Source organism: Scatophagus argus, chromosome 3 (assembly GCF_020382885.2).
Source record: "Scatophagus argus isolate fScaArg1 chromosome 3, fScaArg1.pri, whole genome shotgun sequence".
Classification (NCBI taxonomy): domain Eukaryota; kingdom Metazoa; phylum Chordata; class Actinopteri; family Scatophagidae; genus Scatophagus; species Scatophagus argus.
The window spans coordinates 4,679,346-4,705,420 of NC_058495.1; the positions used below are offsets into that span (position 1 = coordinate 4,679,346).

The 26,075-nt window shown below is 37.7% G+C and overlaps 1 protein-coding gene across 2 annotated transcripts in view; it reads left to right on the forward strand.

The window, feature by feature from the left end:
* igsf21a (immunoglobin superfamily, member 21a) overlaps nucleotides 1–26,075 on the forward strand; it is a 158,055-nt gene that overhangs the window by 77,253 nt on the left and 54,727 nt on the right. For both annotated transcript variants that reach the window (XM_046382406.1, XM_046382407.1), the window contains exons 3-4: nucleotides 11,782–11,903; nucleotides 20,513–20,631. In XM_046382406.1, coding sequence (XP_046238362.1) covers nucleotides 11,782–11,903; nucleotides 20,513–20,631 — 241 coding nt within the window. The remainder of the gene's footprint in view (nucleotides 1–11,781; nucleotides 11,904–20,512; nucleotides 20,632–26,075) is intronic.

Here is a 26,075-nt window from a genome sequence, read left to right on the forward strand (position 1 = left end):
GAACTGTTATCAAATTGGAGACCCACGGGGGGAATCATTTTATATTATAATTATTACAGCTAATAATATTTTGATATAAGAAACAACTCTTAATTTAAATGTCTTCAGAGAGACTTATCCCCTGTTCAAGTGTATGACTGTGTGTATTTCAGTATGCAGGCATGTGTGTGTATGTTGGGGGGTTGAAGTGTTGATGTATTAAAGACTTATTTGTAGAACTTCAAAAAATAATTGGCCTCTGCTGTGAGTGCATGATGTCCCTGGTTACAGACACATTATCTATAATTTCCTGCACTTCTCTCCTATTTGACCTTTGTTTACGTTGAGCTAATATTAAGATCGGATTTATTTTTTTTCCAATCAGCATGTTGTTGTTTTGCATAGCAGGATATGTTTGCCATTCCTTAATGACATCCTTGTAGTAACTGAAATGCAGCTGTATCATATTAAACAATCAGTCACTTTCAGATAGCTGTGTCACAGTGCAATGAGGTAAACAAATGCAGTTTGATAAAGATAAAAGTATAAAAGTGTAAATTACCTCTTTTACCCTGTTCATTATTTGGATTTGGCTCAATGTAAAATCATTATCTCACAATTTTTTCCTGCACTCTGACTACCTTCCACTCACTGCCAGTGTTGCTAATTAGTATCTGATCTGAGAATCATCAGGTCAACATTTGTAAAGTGGAGGGCTTCTATCTACAAATAACACCCTTTGGGGAAACTGTGTTTTTCACACTTTTCTCCTCTATTAGAGTGGACATAAATTAGAAGGATTAAAAGTTGTAAATATATCACAGATTAACTGAAAAAAATAATCTTTTATTTTTTTTTTTTTGGATTAAAGACTTGTGGTTTGAAATATCATAAATCAAATGACTCAAGGTTATACAACAGATGTTTGGAAACAAGTTTTGTACTCACAATGCACCAATATTAATACTGTTTTGTTTCATAATTTATGTTGTTTCATCATGTTATATTTGTACTATACTTGTTATATTTAAAAGTTAGGATATAAATTTACAGTCTGAGTACAATAAAGGTATCACGGCACCGTCAAATCCTGTCTGTACTGTAGACACATCAAGACAAAAGATAAAGCAGTGGAACATGAGATTAGTCGTGTAGAGTAAATGAGAAAAATAGAAGGATTTAATATTAAATTAGAATTTTTGTTCCTCAGTACTTAGCTCAGCTGAATGAGAAGACAAAGTCACCCTGGAAACAAGCATTAGGAGTAAATAATACGAGCCACTGTCTGCTTCCTCAGTTTAACTCAAGCATGTCTTATTAAAAATGGAAAAAGGGCCAATGCCACATTAGGGATTAGAAATTTGTATTTAAGCATGAAATGAGCCCTGTGTCTACGCTGTACAGACAGATAAATGTTTTGCCCCAACCCGAACACATACTCTGCGGACGTGCATGAAACAAAAAGATATTGGTTCCAATATGTACATTAATCCCTCTTAACATGTCTCAGCCCTTCATCACCTTGATGAATAAATTAGAATACATATGACCAAAATTTAAAAAATGCTTTCCATGCAGAAAGCAGTACTGACATTTTCTGTGTAGAGTCCGATGTTTTTTAGGTGAAATCAATCATTCAGTGCTTTTCTTGCTTTAACCTTTTAAATTTGTCCTGCACAGTAATCCCTGTGTGAATTTCTGCCTTCAACCAATTTCTGTCAGAGGACCGCTCAAGTGATAAATTTTTCTCCATGTACAAAGACAGAAGATGCTTTATCTTAATAAACTCACTCATAAAATTACAAAGAAAACAAAAACCTTTTGTCTATTTTAGTGTTCTGCCAAATTCAGCATTCTGTTGTATGCTCACGACCTGCTTTATGATTTATGTCTTGAATAACACTCTCCATATATCCATCAACCAGCAGATGCAAATGGTGGCTCCAGTAATCTGGAGGATAACGAATAAAAAAAAAAAAGAGAGACGGGGACTGTGAAGCTGCAAACATATGCAGTCTCGTTATGTTCACAGTGGCCCTGATGTCTTCAAAGACCATCTGTTTCTAACTTGTCTGCCCTTGTGAGCCAAAACCTGTCTCTAATATGGAAAAAAAAAATGGCAAAAATGTTGTCTGACATAGGTTTGGTGAACAAAAATACATCAGTACTACATCAGATAATAAGGGATAGCAAGGAAATATCAATAAGGGAAAACCAAAACATTTATCCTTATTTCTCCAGATTTTATTTTATTTTGACAAACTGGTAACAAGCAATGGTGGAAGGTAACTGGTAACCACTCAGCCTCTATTTTTTGACTTTAAGAGCGTTGCTCACATCTTAGCACAACAGCATTTGTGTAACCAGGTTGTTGACCAATAACACATTGCACAAATTGGTGGGGAGCAGGGGATTGGTTTGTGGCAAACAAAGTTGTACATATACATAATCGTCAAGTATTGGCTGCACAAATGTATTAGAGTTAATGATGATCACAGACAAGTTCTCCTCAGTTACCATCACACCCATATTTAACTTCCATGACTCACATGTGGAACCACTTAGTTATATGCTGCCACACAACTTCACTTTCATGCCTGTAAGTTATATTAACTTTGACACAATGCATTATCGGGTGTTGAGTGCAGTTGTCCTCATTTGTTAGAGTGTTGCAAATTGCATATAGCCTGGAGGTCAGATGGGCAAACAGTGATTCAGAAAGAGAAAACAGCAGCTCAGATTTTGGAGGAAATTGGATTGGAAATGTAATGAATGAAACAGAATAGATGTTAAATAGAATCAAATCTTTATAGTCATACAACCCAACATTGCGATGTATGTTAATTGTCAAAACAGATGAAATTCAATATAGGTTACATTTAAGATGTAGGATTTTTCAGCCCAATCAATGACTGCTGGAACTGGCATCAGCTGATTACTGCCCAAAATGCTGTTTCTTTACTCTATTGTCCTTTGCCCCACGTTAAATTGTCATTTAATGTAGGGCAGCCATGGCCTAGAGGTTGGAGAGGCGGCGTGTGACCAGAGGGTCGCTGGTTCGGTTAATTGTATTTCCTTTTCTGGACTCAAGATCACAACCTGATTGAGAATCTGTGAGATGTACCAGCATAAGCTGAATATACTTTCCCACCTGGAGGCCCCAGCCTCATTACACAGGACCCAAAGGATCTAACATTCTGATGCCAATGACCACTAAATACCCCAAAGGTCCTGTGTCCCTTCCCCTGACAGATCAGAGCTGTTTTGGCAGCACGGGGACCTACAAAATATTAAGCAGGTGGATTTAATGTTGCAGCTGATCATTGTAGGTTTAAAAAAAGTTAAGTGTAAACTGTAAAAAAGAAAAAATAAATATTGAAAAAATAAATAGGACACATAATTTAGTAAGACAGAATTTGGTAAAAAAAATTCAAAATTTGTCAGTGTTTGTCCTGAGGTCTTTGTGTCTTGGCTGTTAGCTCCCTTAGCCAAACACACTGCAAGATGTTTTCAGTACAGATTTGTCCAGCACTTTTGGTTTGTCCAGTGAAAAATGCTTGCAAGGCCCTGTCAACAAGGCATTTATGACTGAAGGGATAGATGGACAGTTACCAGGGGAGCATTTCAGAATGTTCATATATTTCAAAGGCCTTGTGCTCAATTTCCAGCCATTAATAGTAACAATAGTAACAGGTTGCCATTTGCTAAGCAAAGGTCAGGTTGTCTCAAACTGGAGATGACAGAAAATGTGTTTCAGATAGACACTCTTCCAGCCCTCCACTATACCTGCACATAGATAAACCAGAGACTAAAAATCAGCTATTTAGAATGCTTATTGGCCAATGAACAACGGTAGCCAATCAGCTGAAGCACACTTAGGTTTCATTAATAATTCTTTAACATATTTAGAAATGTATACCAGGACGCATTAAGAAATCATCATTCAACTTCAAGTTTCTCTTCATGTCTCCTTCTGTGTCCTACTTGTACTTGTTCAGTCTGCCAGCTGTCTAATAAAGACATTGTCGAAGGGAGGCGTGAATGAGGACTTACTTAATGCACATTGATCAAACAGATTAAGGACAAGTGCCCACAATGATGTTCTTCCCTTAGTACTGCATCTCATTACCTGCCTGTCCTTGATGGGACTCTGATACACAGTTGAAGTCACTGCATTACATAATTTGCCACTAACTGCTGAAGTTACACAATCCTCTCTTGTACTTCTACCCTGAAAGCTTGGATTCTTCATACAGTTTCAGGTTTATTTCAAGTTTTCTTTTCATGGCACGCATGGTACTTCTGAAATTGTTGGCATTTACAGATAGCTGCCCAGTACAGCTACAGTTTTCTGCTGTTAGCTAATCAGTTATTAGTTACAATTTTTTTAGAAGTGCTTTACTTAAGGACACCTTAATGTTAACTGTTGAGGTAGATAAGTGTTTCTTTGCCCTGATTTCCAAGCCACTCTTGGAATATGAACAGGAGCCATGCCAGTCACACATACATTTTTCTTAAATCTAGCACCCCTTAAATTTCATTCAGAAAGAATAAGCCAAGTCCATTCTTTTCTTTAAAGTAGCTTAAAGAAGCGCAGGCAATGCTGCCCTACTATATAGTCAGTATAATAACCAATATACTGTAGATCAGCAGTCTCCAACAAGTCTGACCCGCTTTGATCTCATCACCTCTTCACTGTCAGCCAACAGACAACCTGTCTCCCTCAGAATGACAGCCATAATAACCATCTCTGGATGGCCTTGTCTCAGATGGCTTTAGATAACGTGCTTGCATAACGCTTAACTGCCTGAATTTATACCCTGGCTGTGCCTGACCCTCACCCTGCTACCTCCTGGGTGCAGCTGAATGCAGCTGGTCTGTTCCTGTTGGTGGCACAGTTTTCATGAAGCCCAGCTCTAATCCTTGTATGTAATCTGGCAGCTCCATCAGCAGCCAATCACAACCTGTTTGTAATATTGGAATGAAAATGCATGACAGCAGAGTGGGAGCATGTGACACCACTAACATGCCAGATAAAATGTTTTCTGATGATGCTGTCCTTTGCACTGTGTGTGTACATATTGACAAATTTGTCATACTGAAGAGCCACACAGTCAAGCAAAATCTTCTGATTGGTATGCATTGTCACTGAAGCTAAAGTTGTCATATGGACAGATACATTCTAACATCAAACTGTATGTGAGGTCTTCTTGAAGACTCAATATTAGTCACAAATCTCTGTTATATTTGACAAGTATTTAACAAAGAGATGATTACCGGTAGCATTGTGGTGAACCATGTTTGCAAGTCTGTCTGCAAAAATAGTTTTCAAACATTTATCCGATAAAGGTGTTGCTAAACTCACTTTTCTTGCAAATGAAGTAGGTGCTGTACATGTTTGCATCAGTTAGCTACCAGCCTGAATTAGCTGAGCTTTCCCAATGAGAGTAATGACAGACAGAGGGAGGAGAGGAGCCTGTCACTTGAAGCATGAAATCCCTTTAACCAAGTCCTCTGTCACTCATCAGCCAGCAGGGGAGCACAGCCTGCAGAGCTGTAACCACACAGGTTAAGAGGCAGGGCCACCAATACTGCTGGATCTGCTTACTGAATGAAGATCAACATTGCACAGCACATCCACAGATATTACCATCATCTATGGACCTCTTCAGTCAGCAAGCATGGCATATCAACATCTCAGCGACCCCCCCCCCACCTTTGCAACACTTTCTTCTGTATTGTCTCTAGTATATAATGCTTTGTGCTCCATAAAAGTAATGACAGCGAATTTAATCTCTTACCTCACTGGGGCATGGTGCGTTATTGTTGTACCTTAGCACTCCCTTACCTCACATAGTGCACATCTCCCAGTGTACAGCACAGTTGTCTGCCTGTTTGTTACAGTATCTTAAAGGCTCAGAAGTAGCTTATTGTTCCTCTGTATTTAACTGAATGAAAAAGCCCTGTGCTTTGCCACTTAATGTTGATAATATGTTTGTGTATATTCTATATAATATCTCAAATGATAAACCTAATCTCCCAATTATTGTTATGACATTATATCAGAAGTACAAAAATAAACATTGGACTTCAAAAAAAAAAAGAGACTTGCACTTTGTCCTGAGGTCAAGATTTTGTATTTAATTTGTTCTTGCATACAGCAATTGCACCAATTTTACAAGTAAGACAATGTCCCCCACTGCATGTGCCCTGTTTCAAAAAGACACTTTGCGAGATAATAATATTAGGCAAATTAGCATGAATATGAAGGAAAGTGCCAAGCCGGTTCATGACAATGCTCTGATCATCTCTTTTGTTGCTGCTTGTCTAAGTCTTTAAATGAGGGACTGAATGGGCATAAATCTCATTAAGACATTATGTGAGAGCCATGCTGCTGTCCGTCTTATGGAAGTGTTAGACTTGTAGATTGAGGTCTCAAAGAAATATTAGTCAAATAAAAATGAGATCACCGTTATCATCTACCTATAAGAGGTCACGTGAACAACATGCCGTTACTCAGTCCTGTTTCAGCATAATTTTAAACTTCATGCTGTCCTTGATATACTTGTATGTGGAGAGCAGAATAGCTTGCCAAGCATTTCACGTTATCTCACTTCCTAACCAACTTGAGAAACACTATAAAAAGCCTCGCAGTAGTCATTCTCTGCCTGCTGCCTGAAATTTTAAAGCAGGATTCAGGTTGAATCTCTCACAGTTGGCCTGCAGTGTGTTAGCTGAATTTCCTCCAGTGGCTGCTGATGCAGCTGCAGCCTATAAATAGGCCCACCCCAGACAGGCAGAGGGAAGAAGGCTTTGGTTAACCCCTGAGACCCAGTCCCAATCTGACCCCAATAATAGGCAGCATCATTAGAGAGTCAGCTCAGCTGGCTGGCCAGAACGGATGCAGGGCCCTGTCTATCTGGAGAGGTCCTGGCATTATCACATCTCAGGAGAGGCACGGCACCCTGTTTTGAGCACCTTCAAACTCACTCCATTGTCTGCTACCTGTCATGGATTTCTCTTTCACCTACTAGCTAGTCCCTCGGCCAATATCTACTATCCGCCACAATACAGACAGCGGACGGAGTAACTGCCTCTCTATCACCCATGCTGGTCTTTTCATATCTCCAGATGGCTAAGTGTGGGAGAGGTTTGGTGCCTCGGTGCCTCATGCATTGCATGGCTTGGATTCAACAAAGCAGTTGTAGCAAAGCTTTGCTTCCCCAACGGTGCTTTTCTGCAATCAAAGAGTATTCATCTCCCTCTTGCCTTCCCTCTTGTACAGCCGTTTTGGCACAGTTTGGCTCTCTTTTCCTCCTCCCACTCTATCTCTTCTCACTGTTCTATTCCTTCCATAGTGAGTCATTTATACCACAAACAGGTCCCCTTGTGGTGATAGGGAGACATCTACTGATCTGCTGATTCTTTCAGATTTATTACACAGGGGTTTAAGGGTCAGTCTTAATTAAGAGGTGAAATCATTAAGGAGGGATAGATAAAGAGAGGGTGCCACAGAGATGACCTGTCTAAGGCAGGAATATCCTCTCTGGTCCTTATGGCTTCTACACAGCCAGAAATCTGACACCTGCATTTTCCACTAGGTTTTGAAGGGGGAGGATGGAAGCAATTGTGATGCTTGTTGAATAAGACTGACAGCTAGAAAATGTCTCCAACTCATCTCAGTACTTCATGGTCAGCAGAGAACTTTTGTATTGCTTTGTGAAGCCTTGTAAGGCAACTGCAGTGTGTTCAGGTAGATGGGGAAGCAGGCTTTCCTGCAGAAAATATGTAAAGCATTGCTCAAAATATGTGCACTTACTCATCTCATCTAAGTACAGTTTTTTGTTTTTCTTCTTATGCCATAATAGTTTTTACTGTCATTGGGCTAGATCAGGGGTCAGCAACCTTTAGCATATAAAGAGCCATTTTTATTTTAAAACGCGCTCGGAGCCACAAAACCTATTTGACCACTAAACTGAAAGTAACACCACATATAGTTTCCTTAAACTTATGCTTTATATATGAGAACTATAGTATGTTACTTTTATGAAATCAATTAACTTTAAACAGAAAACAATACATTTTTATTTTCCATATTTAACAACGCAAAACACCTAATTCTTTTGTACTTTTAGAGAAATAAAATAAATAAAATATGAGAGAAATGCATAAATATATTAGGGCTGTGGCAATGTTAACGCGTTAACACATTAGGGCTGGGCAAGTCAATGCGTTAATTAAGTAACGCTGACAATTATTATTTTTTATTTTATCGCGCATTAACGCAGTTTTTTGTGTGAGTAACGGTTAGATAACTAGTGAGCAACTGATTTTAAAAATAATTACTATAATAAAAACAACAGCGCGTTAAAATAATTGTAGGCGTTAATTAATTCTTGTGTTAACGCATATGCGACAATGACGTGTTAAATTGCACAGCCCTAAAATATATATGAAATAAAATAAAAAAATGTTTGCTACTTTCTCACCACATATTAAGCATACCGGTAAACCAGTTTTGACAGCAGCAATAGCAAACGAATCTGTCCATGAGGGATTAAACGATCTATTTTCGTCTGAAACTTTTCTCTTCTTTGATTTGTCCATTGCTAGCTTACTGGGGGCCAAAATAAGTCACTTTTTTGGGTGTCGCAAACAGGACGTGACGGATATTTTGATCGACAAAATATTTATATTTATATATAAATAAAATGTATTAAAAAAATAAAATTTATACACAAGTCACAAATCTTAAAAAAACTACAAATATACAAGTCCTTTTGAAGAGATAATCCACATGCTCCTGTATCTTTTTTCCAATTCCTATTAGTTGCTGTGGCGTTTTCCCACTGCATTTCCAGGAGATCATTTGCCAATTAGGCACTCTAATGTCTTTTGCTGGATCGTGGTGATGATGTTTCAGCTCCTGTCTGTGAAATCCTTTGTCTTTTTTCAGCTCTGCTGGCTATTGCTGCTCACACTTAGTAGTTCTATTTCTGCCACTAGAAAAAGTTTCAAAGGCTTTCCTGGAAATCACCTGCAGAGGCTTTTCACAGTGTTTGTATTTTTCAGAAGATCTGTGTTACAATTATAGAAAAACTAGTGGCATGGCCATGAATTTAGTCAAGCTTAACTCATGAACACAAACAGTGGGTCCACTGCTTTGGAAGGTGTGTGCCATCTTAGATCTAACCAGAATACGGACTTTGAACAACTTCTTCGGACACCATGTTTGTACCAATTCAGAGATGTGATTCCCACAAAAGTGATGCAGTTATAGTTCAAATCTCAGAGGAACCAGTGCTGGGGCTTTTATAAAGGTACGTTGGAGAAATACTCGTGGTCTTTAATTCCTAGTTATCCCTTTAGCCACATTACCACCAACCAGTCCAGTGCAGTTCAGCCTGTTATTCATTAGAATGTTGCTCATTGTCCATATCTGTCATCCATCTGCAAAAAATGCGCATGGTACCAACAGAACCACTTAATTCTGCGATTCTACTTTAATTCTCGGAGCAACTCAAGTCGCCTTGTCACCTGCGTTCTGATTTTCCAAACTATCTTGTGTTTTTTTTTCCTGCAATTTTTTGTCTTGCAACTTGTAGCCTTTCCTCAAACAATGCTTGTCTCCTTGCTGTAATGAACAACCACATGCTGAGAAGTGATAGTGATCAGCTGAAAAGTGATGATGAATGCAAGGAAAATGTTTGCAGTACATTGTCATTCTGGCAGCAAATGTAAAGTATCAGTTAAAATGTAACAGTTAATAAAAGTTGTAACTCATCTGTTGTTTCCCAGCTGCTAGAAGGTGAAGGAGGATCTCACAACCCTGCCTACTGTTAATACTTACTCACAACAGGCTAACTCAACTTTCCAGCTGTATTAGCGACTTGCGATGAGATGTGTTGATGAACATGGTGAACAAGCTCCAATTAGCCGCTAACAAGCTAATATCTTGTCGACCCAAAATTGTTGAGAGTGTGATGTGTGAAGTCACAGTCAGTTGTTCACATCCAGTCATTGGTGTTCAGCCCATGACTACTTTAGATGCACATGCTTTTTGTTTCTTTTTCCCTCAGTATTCCGTATATGTGTGTATATTATACATTGTATCCATGTAACTCCCAAAATCGCTGGTGTTGTAGAAAAATATAATGAGATTGAGAGGGACATAAACAGATTGTTACAAAGAATACAAAGAGACACAAGGAAAATAGTTTTTGAGAATAGAACCATGTTTGATTTAGTCTCACACGTGCTTACCCAAGTACTATTCCATGTGTGATAAAGGCAAGTCACTGAAAATGAACCATTCCAATTTCACTGACAATTTTGCTACGCAATTTGTCTTTATAAATATATTAATATAAATGCTCTCCCCTTGCTTATGTTTCCATGACATCTCATTATTAATCCAGTAAAAATATGCTGCTTCCCAGCTTTCCATATAGGTCTCATACATCAAGAAAGTTGATAGTATTATTTTTAAGCTCTGTTGAACTGTTCTCACATATGGTGTTGTACAGCCTTGTCAGACAGAAACGTCTTTTGACGCCCTATGGTATGGCACTATAACTACATCAGTGGCAGAAGTCTGCACAAATTTCGAACATTGCTTTGCTTTTAGAGGCTGACCTTTTCCTGTTCCCTCTCCCTGTTCTATAGCTCAAAATAGAGCCACATCACTGTTTGGTGTCTACACACCTGATCTGATATTAAAAATGAGCAGATGGCCACCTACTCACTAGACAAGTGTGCCAAAACCAAAGTATAAAATCATATATCAAGGAATGATTAAAAAATCTTATTGCAAGCAAGTATCTTGACTTTAATATTTATAATAAATCTGTAAAAATATATTGGTTACAAGTGACAAGGGTAATTTATTTCCATGCTCCCGCTAGTGGTTGTTTCAGCATTGTCAACTCCCTGTGCAGTACCACTTAGCAAACTAAGCCTAAGGCAGTGTGCTTTCTCCAGAGGCAAGAGGTTATATGAGTTATCCAGCAGTCACCAAGAACAACTGTTTGCTCACATAAATACAATTTAGCTTTGTCTCTTCATGAGGCGATGTATACCTTATACATTATACAGACTAATCATGAAATGCATTGACACTGTTTACCTCACTGAAGGGATTGGATTGGATCAGAATGATAGCATCTTCACTATGCAAACGGAAGAAGGATCCCTAGCCTACCAACAATTTCCTTCTTCAAAGCAGCATTAGTCGCTCCATTAAAATCCTGTCACCCTTTTTCCTTTATGGCTGTCTGTGGCTTCTGAGGAGAGGAGAAATCACAGTCATTCAAATGCTAAGTGACTTTAACACTCCTGCGAATATTACAAAGGAAAGAACTACTCCATCATCTACCATGTACAGAAAAAAAAGATTAGACCAGTGTTTTGAATATCCCCCTACCTCTGCAGTATCTCGTCACAAGCCATTACCTCTGCAGAAAGCAGACTGCTTGACACATGCAGAACGCCGTAGTGTGTCAGTCTTCATTAAGACTTAACCATGTGCACGAACACTTCCTAGGAGCTGCCTAAAAGACTGTCCTGCTGATGCTATCATGTCAGCAGGTTTTCAGTCCCTTGCTTTAAAACATTATAAGGAATGGGCTTATCATAGTTGGAAATGAATCAAAGAGGTAATTGCAGGCAAGAGTGCTATCTACACTCTGAGTCATGGGACAACAGTTTATGTGTAGGAGGGGCTCCAAGAGCAAAAAGGTTGACCCTGTCCCATCCATCATTAGAGGAATCACCTTATTAATGCTCTCTCTTCTTGCTTCACAGGTCACAGATGGAGGAACCATCAAGCAGAAAATTTTCACCTACGATGCTATGTTTAATACCAATTACTCTCACATGGAGGACTACCGCAGGCGTGAGGACCTCGTGTACCAGTCAACCGTCCGGTGAGTCTCAGAATCAATTAACTTTAATTTTAAACACTACTTGTATCAGTCTGCTGGTGTAATGTTACTTACTCTGCTTTTTCTCAATTTGCTTTACAGCACTAGTGAACAGCAAAATTTACTTCCTGTTAATCGAAAAAAAAACAAAAAAAACTCTTGATGCTGTGATAGTAATGTACCATGATGAGTTCCTGTTCAGTGCTATACAACTTCATTCTCCGCCATCTGCTGTTTGTCAGACCAGGCCAGACTGGAGTGACCGGGCAAAGGGGTCAGTGCATTATTACATGAGGACAGGAGGCATAGATGAACTCTAATCAGCAACTCTGCGCAGGATAAAGAGTTCAGTGTTAAGGATTCAGCTAACATCTGGCCAAGCTGGTCCTTATCCCAGCCATAGTTGTGCATTATATTCCAGGTAACACAGCCCTCCTCAGGCTTAATATTCTGGAGGAGAACATGCAGAGACTTGCTTCACCCATACCTCAACCCTCCATGGTCAAATGTATAAACATCCCCACTTTCTATGCATTAACAGGTTTTACTCAGAGAGAGCAAGAGACAGAGAAAAAGAGAGTCGTGGGAGTCATCTGGCTACGATTAGCTTGAATACATGTTTAAGGCACTGTCTTCTTTTACCCCAGGCCTTAACAATGCAGCTAGCAGCTGTCTGCCCATCTTCTCGTTCCTGCCATTCTGGCAATATCCTATTGCAGATAACACTTTCTAAATGTTCAACAACGCAGAGGAAGTGCTGGCCATACACTGCACCTATGACTTAATTTCTCTTTAATTATATCTTTGTCCTCTTCTTTTTTTATTCATCTCTTGTATATTCCAGCTTCTTTGTGTTTTTTTTTTTCATCTTTTTAACATCCCCCACCCCTCTTTTTTTGTTAATGTGTGGTGTGGCTGCCCAGCTGAGGATGATTTATCTGGACAATCCTACAGTCCCTTTGGGAGAGTAGGCATCATCACAATGGAATGATGTACACACTTACATGCACACAGACATGGAAACATGAATGCACGCACAAACTGAAAACATAACTGAGAAGAAGTGTCAAAAAGTCAAATATACTGAAGGTGGGAAAGATTTCAAATGAAACAGTTGGATGCTACCTGCACTGACCTCTATCCATATTTGTATCAGAACGCTTAGCCTGTGTTCATCAACCAGAGAGAAATGTGCTCTCCTGCCTCAGTCACACCATTCTTCAGTCAGAAAGAATTCCTTATGACTGGTCACGGTTTTACTTTTAAGGTGCAACAGGAAGCTCAACACTACTAAGAAATGCAAAAAGCAGAATTTTTACTTGCTATAATCTCCCATTTCCACCCGAGAATGGTAAATCTTCTGTACAAAGCCTTAGCAGTCTGACAAATCCACTTTTACAATCCAAAAATGAATGCCTCAATATGCCGTATCTTTTATAAACTCAAAGCATTTTGTAGAAAAACATATTTTTAGCTTTTCTTTTCTTCCCTATAGAATATTTTTTTTCAGAGCAATATGTGATTCTTCTGCCATGATAGACTAACAATCAGAGGTAATTTTTCTCCTCACATGTTGGCTTTCATGTGAGATCGCTCAATCTTGTCTGGCTTTGACAGCTATTAGTCATTCTTTGCCTAAGAATGAAAGCAGCTGTAACTTAAGCTATTCACGTGCCATCACATGGATTAGTTTTTGTAAGACAAATGACAGATCTTGCATGTCTCTGATGACACTTGAAGTCTGAAGGACCTCTAGTACTGAAGCTCAAATCGTGAAATCGGTTGGGTTAAACAAATGATAGACAATTTTTTTTTTTAGCAACATAGTCATGTGTTTGTGTGAGGTTTCTTTTCCTTGCTCTCTCACATGCACACACATGCAAACAGAATCAACCATTTGTTCAAATTTAAAATAATCCATGGTTACATTTTTCCTGAAAAGCAACATCTCAAAGCAATGTTAATAATGACTGCTCTAAATCTAAAGCAAAAGTGGAGATAGTGTGATGGTAGATTGCCACAAAACCTCTTATGGGAGAAAGTCCGGGTGGATGGTTGGGCATACAGTAAAAATGTCTGATACTGACATTGTGGAGACTGCAATTCATTTCCTGTCTCCTCCAAACTGTAAACATTGGTATCTTTTAACAATGTCCACTTCTTTCTCCATTGTTAAACAAGAGGTGAAAGATCAGAAAACCCTCCTGCCGCGGTCATAGAGGTGGTTTTCGAAGGTAATAAAAATCTACCCATCCTGTTGTAGATACAAGGATGTGTTAATTATACCATTAAAACTAATCTGAGAAACTGCTCCAAGCCAGCAGCTGCTGGCCCTACATAATGCTCACTGATCACTGTATGGATCTACTTGTAGCTATGATGGCATATACAGTGTACAGTTGCTTAGTTATATGATATAACCAAGTTGCTGCTTGGTTATATCAGGGATCTTTTTGAGAAATGTTAATGCAAACTGAGAATGTGTCTGATAGAAGTTTGCAAATGGCAGTGTAAAAAGCCATTTTGCTTTGCATTGGCATTGTCAACTCATAAATAGATGTTTGTGGCAGATGTCAAATGTCTAGGTTAAGAATAAGTGCAAAAAAGTGGAAATGTGGATAGAAGAAATACTGATTTAGTAGCAGATCTTACGGTGAATGGGATTGGTTAAACCTATGAGGAGTTAAAATTACGTATATTGTTTGATTTTCTTAAAAACACCGTCAGTGTTTGTGCTTCCCAACAGCGCAGACTTCTGCCACTATATTCAATTTTACAACTCTGCAGAAGGGATGATAATGAAACTTTTTTTTTTTTTAATTTTTCCATAGATATTGCAATATCATGAAATCTTTTGGACTCAATAGTCTTATAGTGAAAACAGGAATAATGAATAAAAAGAAATTCTTGCCTCTTTCAAATTGCCTTGTGACTAGTTTATACTATTAAGAGAAGCTGACCGGTTGACGGTGATCAAAAAAATAATTGCTTTCTTATTTTTTCTGACCCCCCACCCCCCTTTACCTCTCCAACATGTAAATCTGATGGACAAGCCTTGTTGTACTGGCAATTTCAGGAGGTAACACAGCTCAGCAAGGTGTTTCAATAAATGATAAGAATTTCCTGTGGGAAGTAATTTTGAGAATGTCTATTTCAATTTGATTTTGGTTACAATTGCAAATGAAAAATGTTCATTCTGATATATTCCCTCTCAATCTTAAAACTGAAGGTGAATGGGTCCACTGAGGCACCCTACATGAAAAAGAATATAACTCAGTGGGTGTATTTTGATGTTGCTGATCAAAACAATGAGAAAAAAAAAAGATTACAAATTGTTTCCAATGAAAATGAAATGTCAAATCACTTGAATGAATGAAAAGTGTTTTATTGTGAAGAGTATGGTACATAAGCACAGTTTTTGGTAATAAATACTAACTATAACTGATCATAACTGATCTTATGCATACTGAATGAGACTTTAAAGCTGCTGTAATCAGCAAAAACTTTTTTTTGTGAGGCTTCTTTGTGGGCTCTTCCTCTTCTTCCAGTAATACCTCCCTGCTTTCTGCCTTTTCTTTGTCACTGAGCACTCATCTCTGCATCTGTGTGGATTGGAATTCATGAATGCAGTTCTTAGGATAGCAAACAACAGAACTAAAGCTTTGTGGATAAGAACATTGAGATGAGCTACATCAGCAAGCACTACAATGTAACCAGCCAGCACAAAGCCAATCACACCTCCCTTGGTACTCAAGAAAATCACAGCACGATCCTTGTAATTTTGTTTCTTGCTCATTTCTTAAGGAAACATGGGGTGATTGCATACCTCTCTTTGTATCCTGTCATCTAGGCAGTTTGCGTCTGCTTCACATCAAGTGTACACTGTCTTACACTTGGCAGTCTTGACCCATTCAATCGTAATGCTTCAGGCCAGAAAGAGTATCTGACAATGTGCTAGTTAATTTGATGCAGCGATCGACTGGATGAGCTATCAGACGCCGCTCTGTCAAGACTGCTCTTTTTCGCTTTCCGTCTAGGCAGTTGCATTTGCTTGCATTTGTAGGCAGGAGGAGTTCTGCAGGGAGGCCTACATAACAGGAAAGAGCTTTCAGATGCAACTCCTAGGGGACAATCGATCTCTCTTTGCAGTGTGCTGTTTTTGCAGCTCCTCCGTGGGGGCCCATTGCTATCGATTTCCACCATGTATGTGCTGTTTTTTTGGTGTTCTGGGGAGATTCTGTGGTGTATTTAATGCAGTTTGCTGGAAATTGCTTGTTTATTCAATTACTTATTCACCTGTTTGTGTATTTTCCAGATATGTTTTGCTGATATTAATCTTTATCTTTAAGGTTGTGGAACAGACTTTTATTTTTCTTGCTTTTTTAATTAATAATGTTTTTAATTTTTTTAAACTTGAGCTCCGTAAATTCAAAATTCAAAATTTTCTAAAGATTTCTAAAATGCGGTGGGATTTCTAACATGTCTCAAAAGCAACAATTAAACATAAAAAAACTGAAAGAGAAGACGGGGAAAAAAAACTATGCACATTGATAAACTCAAATCATGCGTTGTTACTTTTTTGTTTACTTTTTTGTTAAATCCAGTGCTGGTATGCTTTAATGACTCAGCACTCAGAATGTTCATAAATGCTTGCGAAACAGTTAAATAACAGTCAAAATGGCTGTTTTCTTTTACAATTATTTCAGTTGAATGGCAGTTTCAGTCCAATTTCAAACATTAGCTAAACCATTAATAATGAATGAGACTGCTGTAAAAAAAAAAACAAAAACAAAAAAACAATAATAATAATACTAGGAATAATAACTTGAGTAATCTCAGAGTCACATGTTATATTTTTGTGAACAGATTCTCTGTGGACTAGCACCTCTGAAATACATGACATCAAAGATTAGAGGGGGTGTTGAAAAATTCATTCCACCAGTCTCAATGTTGGTAGTACAACCTTTCCTCTCTCTCTTTGCCTAATTCTGATGGATGTGTGCTGCTGTCACACAAAAAAAACCTTCAGAAGCAGACAGCTGCTCAGAAATGCCGCAGTTGGAATTTTTTGTGGCCTCCTAACCCCTCTTCTGACAATACTTCCATGCCTTGAATTATCTTATCTCTGGGCTCTTTTCTCTGCACTTGTCTTGGTTGGAATCCATGAATTCAGCAGTCAGGATTGTGGATAACAGAACTACGCCTTTGTTTGTAAAAACAAAGCAATGGGCCAATTCAGCATTTACCATAATGTAGCCAGCCAAGACAAAGCCAATTACCTCCTCCACTCATCACCACAGAGTCCTGCGCTATTCTCATCCCCATTTCTTCATTCTTATCCCTCGAGGAAGTGCTGGTGGAGACAGCCTCACTTTATACATACACACTTACCTTTCTCCAACATTTATTCATGATTGGTTCGTTCTTCAAAACTTTACTTTCTTGCTCCAAATTCATGCACTGAAGGCTAGGCAAAAAGAGAAGATTTTTATAGATAATCTCAAGTGTCATGATGGGCAATGTGTACATAATGTCATAACTCCTAGTCAGGTTTCATTAGGTTTTATTAAGTATTTTAAGATTTTAAAAAATATTGCAGAGAACCAACAAAACAGTGAATATAGTATTTATAACCCTGTTCAGCAGCGCTAGATTTGTTGTACTGAATAATAGCTATGGTTTACATTTGCAGTAGAAGCACTCAATGATATTTAAATAATCCATGTTCAACCATACAATAAACCAAAGTACATTAGAAGTAGAAAATAAATATATGGATTTAGATCTCTCATAGACAGCAGTAGGAAAAGGAATAAGCAGAATTTATTCCAGTGTTATTCTTTAAACTTTCCGGTTGATGTAAAAGTTTCTTGCTCAAGGGTAGTTCAAAGATAGTTGCTGGGTGAAGAGAGATTGCTTTCTAAAAAAGTGATCTCCCCTACTCCACACACACACACACACACACACACACACACACACACACACAGCTGAACTCATTAAAGCCTGGCTGCTGTGAGCAACCTGCTGCTGTTGCAACAGAGGTCTCCATTTGAAACACCCAGGCGGCAAGGACAATTGTTCCTGTTTTGCGGGAATAAATCACAGAGGCTAAATGTGACTGGTGGTGTCTCACTTTGATTATCACTGTTGACATATTAGCCAAGTGCAGAATACAGATTGCACTCCCTAGTTCTTTCAAAAATGGTCATCTGGCGAACACTGACTGAATGATTGACTGTTGTTGCTCTGCAGAATTAGAGGTTAAATAAAAAGAATAAACTGGATGCTTAATTATTTAAAGGATTTTATAAGTATAAAAGCATTATATTATAGTTGTGTCAAATTGAAAATACATTACTGATGTTGTATGTACTGTATTAAAAGTTGTACTTTAGATATTCATACTGTATATATATTTGTTTTGTTTTGTTTTTATCCAGGGTATTTGTATTACAAACTTAGTTACCTCAGATTTCTAGTATATCTCTCTCAAAATAGATGTACAAAATCCAGGTATTAAAATCTTTTTAGAATCTTGCAACAAATCTTGAATATTTTAAGCAGATTTTAGCAGCAACTAAAGTATAGAGTATAAAGTATGTAACTTTGTGACATTTTGATATTTTTAAGAGTGAATCAAATAACTCGTTGCAATATGATAATGTTGCTATACTGTTGATTGCACTGAAAATCAACAATACATGTCAGTGTAGCCTGATTAGCTTCAACTCATTGGTTCACCAAACTTCATAGAGCAGGGGAATTTAAAGAAATCTAAACACGGAGCAAGTCAAAGAGAGATATAACTTAAACATCAGAGAATACTGGATCAGTCCAGGGCAAATCACCAGTGAGTGGCAGCAAGTTTTGGTCGTTAAGACATTAAGTTAAGACCCCTTTTGGCTTTCAAGAACTGTTTTTGACTTTTTATGGATGCAAAACCAAGTTAATCACCAGGTGTTGAACAGACTTTGAAAGAAACTTTATTAGGTGTACATTTGTTAGTGAGCTCTATAGCATCTGACCTTTTTTGAACTTTTTTAGTTCGCTTAGTTTGTTTAATTTTTAAAAGCTATTTAATTCATTAATCATTATTAGAAATTTTGGACACGTTTATGTATTTCCATATTTTATTTTCTTTTTTTTTTTTAGATTTACTGTTTACTTTATTTTGTTATTTTGGACATGCTCTTAGTCAGATTTTTGTTTGTTTGTTTGTTTGTTTTAATTTTGTTTTTCCTTGTTTTATTTAGTTTTCAGATGTATTGTTCTGACAAGCCCCATTTTTAATCTTAAAATGAAAATAAAACCAGTGATGTTTTAGTCATTTTTCTTTGAAAGGAGTAAAATGTACCTGTATAAATAAATGTTTTATTCAAACTTGGTGCAGTGATAAAGACAAAGAATATCCTCCAAAAACATGATAAACCAAGCTTTCTCTTCAAGTGGCTCAGCTCACTTCACTCGAGCAGATGACATATGCCTTTACCAACATCAGGCAAACAGTGAATATATATAAATAAATAAGTAGCACTGACAAGAAACTGTATTAATAGTGCACTCAGCAGTAGTTTCAACAACACTCAGTTCAGATTCTGTTTATACCCTGACATACATTCTGACTGGAAAAAGAAGAAGAAAAAAACATTTATACTTAATATTGTATTGTTCACTGCAATAATAATGAAAATGTAGAGTACAGTGCGGACGGGGTCCTCTCCATATTTATTTATTATGTGTGTGAGAAACAAAGCAATTCAGAAGCATCTGGTTAACAAGGAGATTTGGAATCAAAGAGTTATTGGGTTTGAATTTAGTTTTTATCTCTTATGAGGACAATAAATGACATGCTTTTGTTTTTGTGGATTTTTTTCTTTTAAAAATGAGATTTAAGATAAGAGGGTTTAGGTTATCTAAGATGTTTGATGAAAAACTTTGTACTGCATCCTCCAAAAGAAAAAGAACTTTGTTAAGTAAAATGTTACTGATAAGCAAATGATGCCTTCATCACTAATAACTAATACAGACTGGTGGGACTGTCGGTCATCCTTTAAAATGTACAATCCTGAAACTCATTATTTAATAATTCTCATCATTAAAAATGATGTACTAATAACAATGATTAGAATGCCCTATAATTGATGAATCATTGATAACAATGAACTTAATTCATTCCAAATGAGTTTATAATTAATTCATCTTTATTGTTTAGTAGGAGCTTATGAAGAGTCAATAATTTACGAGGACGCATATTTAGACATAGAATTAAAAGCAGTTAGCTCCTCTTGCAAACGCATAGCTTAAGTAAGAGTTTTGATATATATTTGTTAATATTACATGAAATACAGTGTGTTGAAAGTAGTTAGCTGAACTACTTACAAACTTGTAACAGCATTAATTGTTTTTAAACTGTGGAAGTGGCAGGGAGAAAAAAATTGGTACTTCTGTGTTTTGTGTCTGGTGAATGACTAAGCTGAATTTAGCTCCTATTCACATTCATATATGCTCATCTACGCACCCAATCAATTATTTTTGTATGTGTATCACTGTGTCAGTATTGATAAAATGCAAAGCTTAGAATCGATTCATAAAGTAACCTTTATATTTTACAGGCTCCCAGAGGTTCGGATCTCAGACAACGGGCCTTACGAATGCCATGTGGGCATCTACGACCGGGCAACCAGGGAGAAGGTTGTTCTGGCTTCAGGGAATGTTTTTCTTACTGTTATGTGTGAGTACCATAACTGCACTTGATTTATATTTATTTCTTGTACAGTATTAAGTTTGTAATATTGGCTTACAACAGGATGTTAGGGTGGGACATGGGCTGCATGAAGAGGACAGTTTGTCGTCAGCAGGCTGAATGGTATTCCTTGATGTTTTGGTTCTTTCTCATTATTCTCATCGCTTTCCTACCTTGGTGTGGCCATTTACAGTGAAAAAACCCACTGTGCTACTTGCTGAGATCCCAAACAGCAGAAAGACACAGTTAGTAGCTACCTGGTGAACATAGTAGAACATTTATCAGTGAAAGATCCAGATATTTCCCTCAGGAGTTAGAAACCAATGACATAAACATGACTCTGAATGACTGATGATGTTGCTCCATAACTGCTGGATGTCTAATAAGTGGTGGTAAGGATATGTCAATTTTGTGTTTACAACTTGTCTCCACTGCCCCCAAGTGACCAAATACACCAGTCATTGCAGGTTTAAGATATTTGGATAAGTCTGATCTCCACAATGGTCATGTCATTGTGATGCCTATGAGAGGGTCTCTGTGCTTAAACAGAAACATGTGTAATTTCTTGCACAATCTCATTATCTATGTTCTTTTTTGTCAGCTATCCATTTTGTGATGTTGCAGTGGCACTCTTGTGATAGGAAACTAATCTTGAATTATCTTGAATCTGATTGTTCTAATATCAGTTATAGGTAGTCTCACACCAGCCTGGTATGAATTTGAGGACACCCATTAGCTCTTTCTGCTGTCTCTCAAGATTTTGTGTGAAAACATTTGAGAAATGTCACGCCACTGGGATGGATGTTGGTTCAGAGAAGAAAACAATGACATGGCAGACAAGATATGTTCCACAAAGGTGGTTGCTCAGGTTGTTCCTGTTTTTATAGATATCGTTTATTTTTGCCTTCTGCACAGTGACTATCCTTTTGTCTTGCTGTCAAGACTGTCTGTATTACACCAAGAATTAATGAACACATCTCCTCAAAACTGTATGAAATCACTCAGTGGTGAACTCGATCTAGAATGGCTACCATTATAAGGTTTCTGCTTCCTTTAACTATGAGCCTAACAGAAATAGACTTGATTCCAGGTCCTAAGGGTGTGTTTTAGCAAGGTTAAGAAATCCGACTGAAGAGATGTTTCAATACCACTTTTTCCTTCCCAATGTCAGTTCTGTAGCCTGAACTTCCCTGAACTGATCTGATACCAAGTTACTCCATTTTGACAGGAGGAAATATTGCTAGTTGGACAATCAGTCAGTCCAGTTTGTCCTTTGTTTTCCCCACTCATCATCTTCTTTTGTGTGATACACCTTCAAACTGAAATTGGAAACACAATTGCCACCCCTCAAAACTGAATTTACACAAGTCACTTGTGGTTCATATTAAATACTTGCACAGTAATAATAATAATAAATCTGTGCATGGATGTTTTGATGCTTATAAATTATGTGGCTTTGAATCAGTTTGCATAGACTCTCATACTCACAGGTACACTCTACCATTTTAGGCTGTACCTGAGGTATTTCAAACATTGGTATTTGTATCGGCACAAGTCTGCTGAAAGTGTTCAGCATTAGCTGTAGTGTGTACTGCCTCTGTGCCCTCTACTTTTACATTTATATTTTTCAACAACACCTTTGCTTTGTGTTTATCCATGTCCATATACCTGCCTGTCTATCAATCATATGGATTTAATGTTGATGAATCCTTACTTCAAACCATGTTCGCTTTGTCATACAGCTATTACTATTATAAAGTTACCACGATATGTCATTCAGTCACTAGAGGAGGATGTGTGCCTGTAGCATATTACTCAGCCTATGTTGTAATTATTATATTTATGTCCTCCTAACGACAGCTGCTTCACTTGCATCTGATGTATCAATTTCAGCAGCAGAGACATGCTGTTCTCCATGTGGTCCTATGGCTAATTAGTAATGGTGAAATTTTTCAGTGGACCACCAGAGAGAGACACCATGTGACAATATTACTCCATTATCACATTTTATGCCTCTGAGTACTGCCTTGGATTTTCACGTGTCTTTTTTTTTCTCTAACTTTCTTTTACCCATTGACCCTCTGTTCTGTTCTTTTCAATGACCAATCCCATGCCTTTCTTTGAGTGCTCCTCCACATTGACGTCAGATAGACTTTATCAATGGAAGGGGATTTACTCAGTTAACTGTTGTTTCAGCTTTGGGTGGGAAGAAGTGAATGATATTGTCATGGGATAGTTGAAGCACCCCGACTCAACTGAGTCTTAAATCACCACTCCACAAGAGAGGCAGAAGAATGGCCTCTGGCATTGTGGCTAATTGTCGTCTAAACTGAAACAGAATTATTCATAACCTATTAGTGTGTCAAGTTCAGTGGGAAGTAAAGAAAAAAGTAGAGAGGAGAAAGAAAGAAAACGAGAGGGAAAAAGTTAATTAATAGGAAGCAGTACATGGAGAGTATTTTAATTTTTAAAGGGCTTCATAAATAAGAATTATCATTTTAATGAATCCCCTGCCAAGAAATTCAATCATCCAGTTTAAAAGGCTAAACCCTGAACTCCTTTTACCTCCACTACTGTCCTTCACTCTCTGGAAAGTTTTAAAAAATCTTAGCTGTTTTTTTTTTTTTTTTTTGTACAGGAGCATATTGACTTTGTTAAGTCTAAAGACATGAAGAATCTCACACCCAGTAATTGTTAAATCACGATGATCAATTTAGCTCAAGCTACATCCAAATGCAAGAAATATTTATGAATGACTGATTTCTGGAGAAAAGCATTGTGAGGAGTAACAATTGTTTGTTTGTGTGAGTTTTCTTGCATTCTTTTTTTTTTAATGTACATGATATACCATATCCCCTTGACAATTGCACCAACAAGTTTTTATCTTAGAAGAACATGTATTACCAAGATATAGCCATAACTAGTGCATGATATTTTGCATCGTGTTAGCTAATTTTTATACTGCTCTGTGCCTGTAAATGTAATTGATGTTTAAGTGTATGATCATTTATGATAAGGCATTCTGTTGTTCAAAACAGAAGTTCAAAACCATCTGAACTGATGGATGACAAGTTTAGTGTGTGAGATGGCAGATGCTTATGGACAGAATCTGGCCTGTTGACCTCTTTCCTCTCTGTTAGTTGAACAAACATAATATGGAGCAATATCCCAACAAACAAATAAATGAATAAAGAAATGAATGAAACTGTGTAGAGAGTCTAGAGTCTATGGAAGTGTGTGGTGCTATCTGTACAGTATCTGCAGAGACCTTACCCTCTTTCTGTATCTTCTTATTTTCTCAGTACCTTGCTGAGTCAGGACATTTCTGGGCAATAGTCTTTGTGCAGCTCTGTACAGGTCCCAGTCAATAACAGCATCACGGTCTCTGTCTCTCTGTCTGTCACTAAGAGATACAAGCAGACTGAGCAGAGGCACACAGGGATGGAACCTGCACTTCCACACACAAAATGATTTTTTGTACTTTAGAAATTAACTGCTGTGAAATTGATGGTGTACAAATTTTGGTTTTTCTGCGGTCAAAGGAATTTTAATATAATGCAAGTCATTGTGAAACACGTAGAGTTCATTCACTCACTCGTTCACTCAAACAAATCATGAAACAAGAGCTAGATTTTGAATAGAAAATGAATGGACACTTTTTAGATCTTTAATTTTACCTTTAACAAATCATTCATTTGTTTGGTAGTTGCGTTGACTTCTAAGATTAATATTTTTGTGCGAAATATGTGATGTTATTACAGTATACTAGGTTCTGTTTATCATGATTTCAGCACTTAGAGGATAGACCTCTGGGTCATCACGAATCACATAGAATAGATATTTCATTCTGCAAACAATGACATATCCCTGTAAAGCTAAGGTCATAATTTCAGGCTTTGGTGGGTGAAGAAATCAATACCTCTTTTCCCAATGGTAGAGACAGGGTCATTATTTGTTATTACCCAAAGTGATTCCTATGCGACATTCCAAAGATTACAAGGAAAGGTTATATGTCTTTTCAGAACAGAGTCTGACCTTGGGAAGCCAGTTTTTGGTATCCATAGTGTCCAAGGCAACTTAGGTTGTTTTGTTGTTGAAACAAATGACCATTGGGTTGTCCTCCCCTGGATGAAGAACATCTTAGCAGTCCTTGCATTTAAACATCCTGTCACGTAATACTAAAAATCCTTTCTTCTAACCTTTTGTAAAGCATGAGGATGTAATTTAAAGGATACCCTTCATGAGGCGGCAGGGCTGGTATTTATAACCCCTAGAAACAGAGATGAGCACTAAGGTGTAGAGGGACTAATTACTTTCTCATCCCATAAAACTGGGATTCGCTTCAATAATGGATGCCCAACTTTAATTAAGCGCTGTGTATATTTAGTCGCTCGTTTATAAATGGGTGGGATTAATGGTGTACAAGCCAAGCCCAAAGACAGAAATGCCTGCAAACACAGCACAGCGGCTGATTGTACTAACAGGAAGAGTTTGGGGACTGTGTGCAACTATATGCATGTGTGCCTGTGTGTGGATAAGCTTGTTTGGGTCACAGGATTTGATGGATTGCCAGGGAGCTTCTGTTCTCTCTGTGTCCTGTACTTGTTTGAAACATGAAGAGAACATCTTGGACAGAATCGACACATGACTCAAACACAGTCCCCTGGTTCTCAGCTCTTCGAAAGGATGACAGTTTTTTTCTCATCAGGTGCACTCTTAAATGTTTGCCATGTCATCTTTCAGCACGTCTTGGGTCACCATAGGGGTTTGTTCAAGAATCCTTGATATGATTCCTCATTATGCTATAATTTTTCATGACACCTTCCTGCTCATCACACTTAATGTCCTTGAGTGTGCTTTCAGCGCCAGAATCTGTTCAATTGATTGTGAAAAATTGCGAAAAAATAATTAATACGGAAAGCAATAACTGTTTCATTTTGTCACCAGGTGGTGCATCAGTTGTTGCCTGTTTTTGTATCTTGTTCATAATTAACAGTAATTTTCTCTGATATTGTTCTATCTTTAAATGAACTGGGCTCTCTTTTAAATAAAGTGTGACCCCTTCCCACATCTTACCACAACCACCACCATTCAGCTTTGACTAGCAACTTTCAGCACCAATAAAGCACACTGGCTTGGAGCCCATTGAAGGAAAAAAAGAACAAAATTAATTCAAAGAGTGGATGAATTATTAAATGCTGTCTTTGAGCTAAACCCTGGGGTGATAACTGAGGCAAAAATAAACAACCCATGGGCTTCCTCAAGGATTTCTCTACCCAACACTGAACTGGTAGTTTGTGCATCATTTAGTCTATGCTAAAGTATTTCTGTCAGATTTTTTGTCATTTATGTCAAAAAACGTCTGTTTACTTGATTACATTTTCGTTTTTTCTCAAAAGCCACAAGGGTGGAATCTTTCAGCGTCAGAGGCA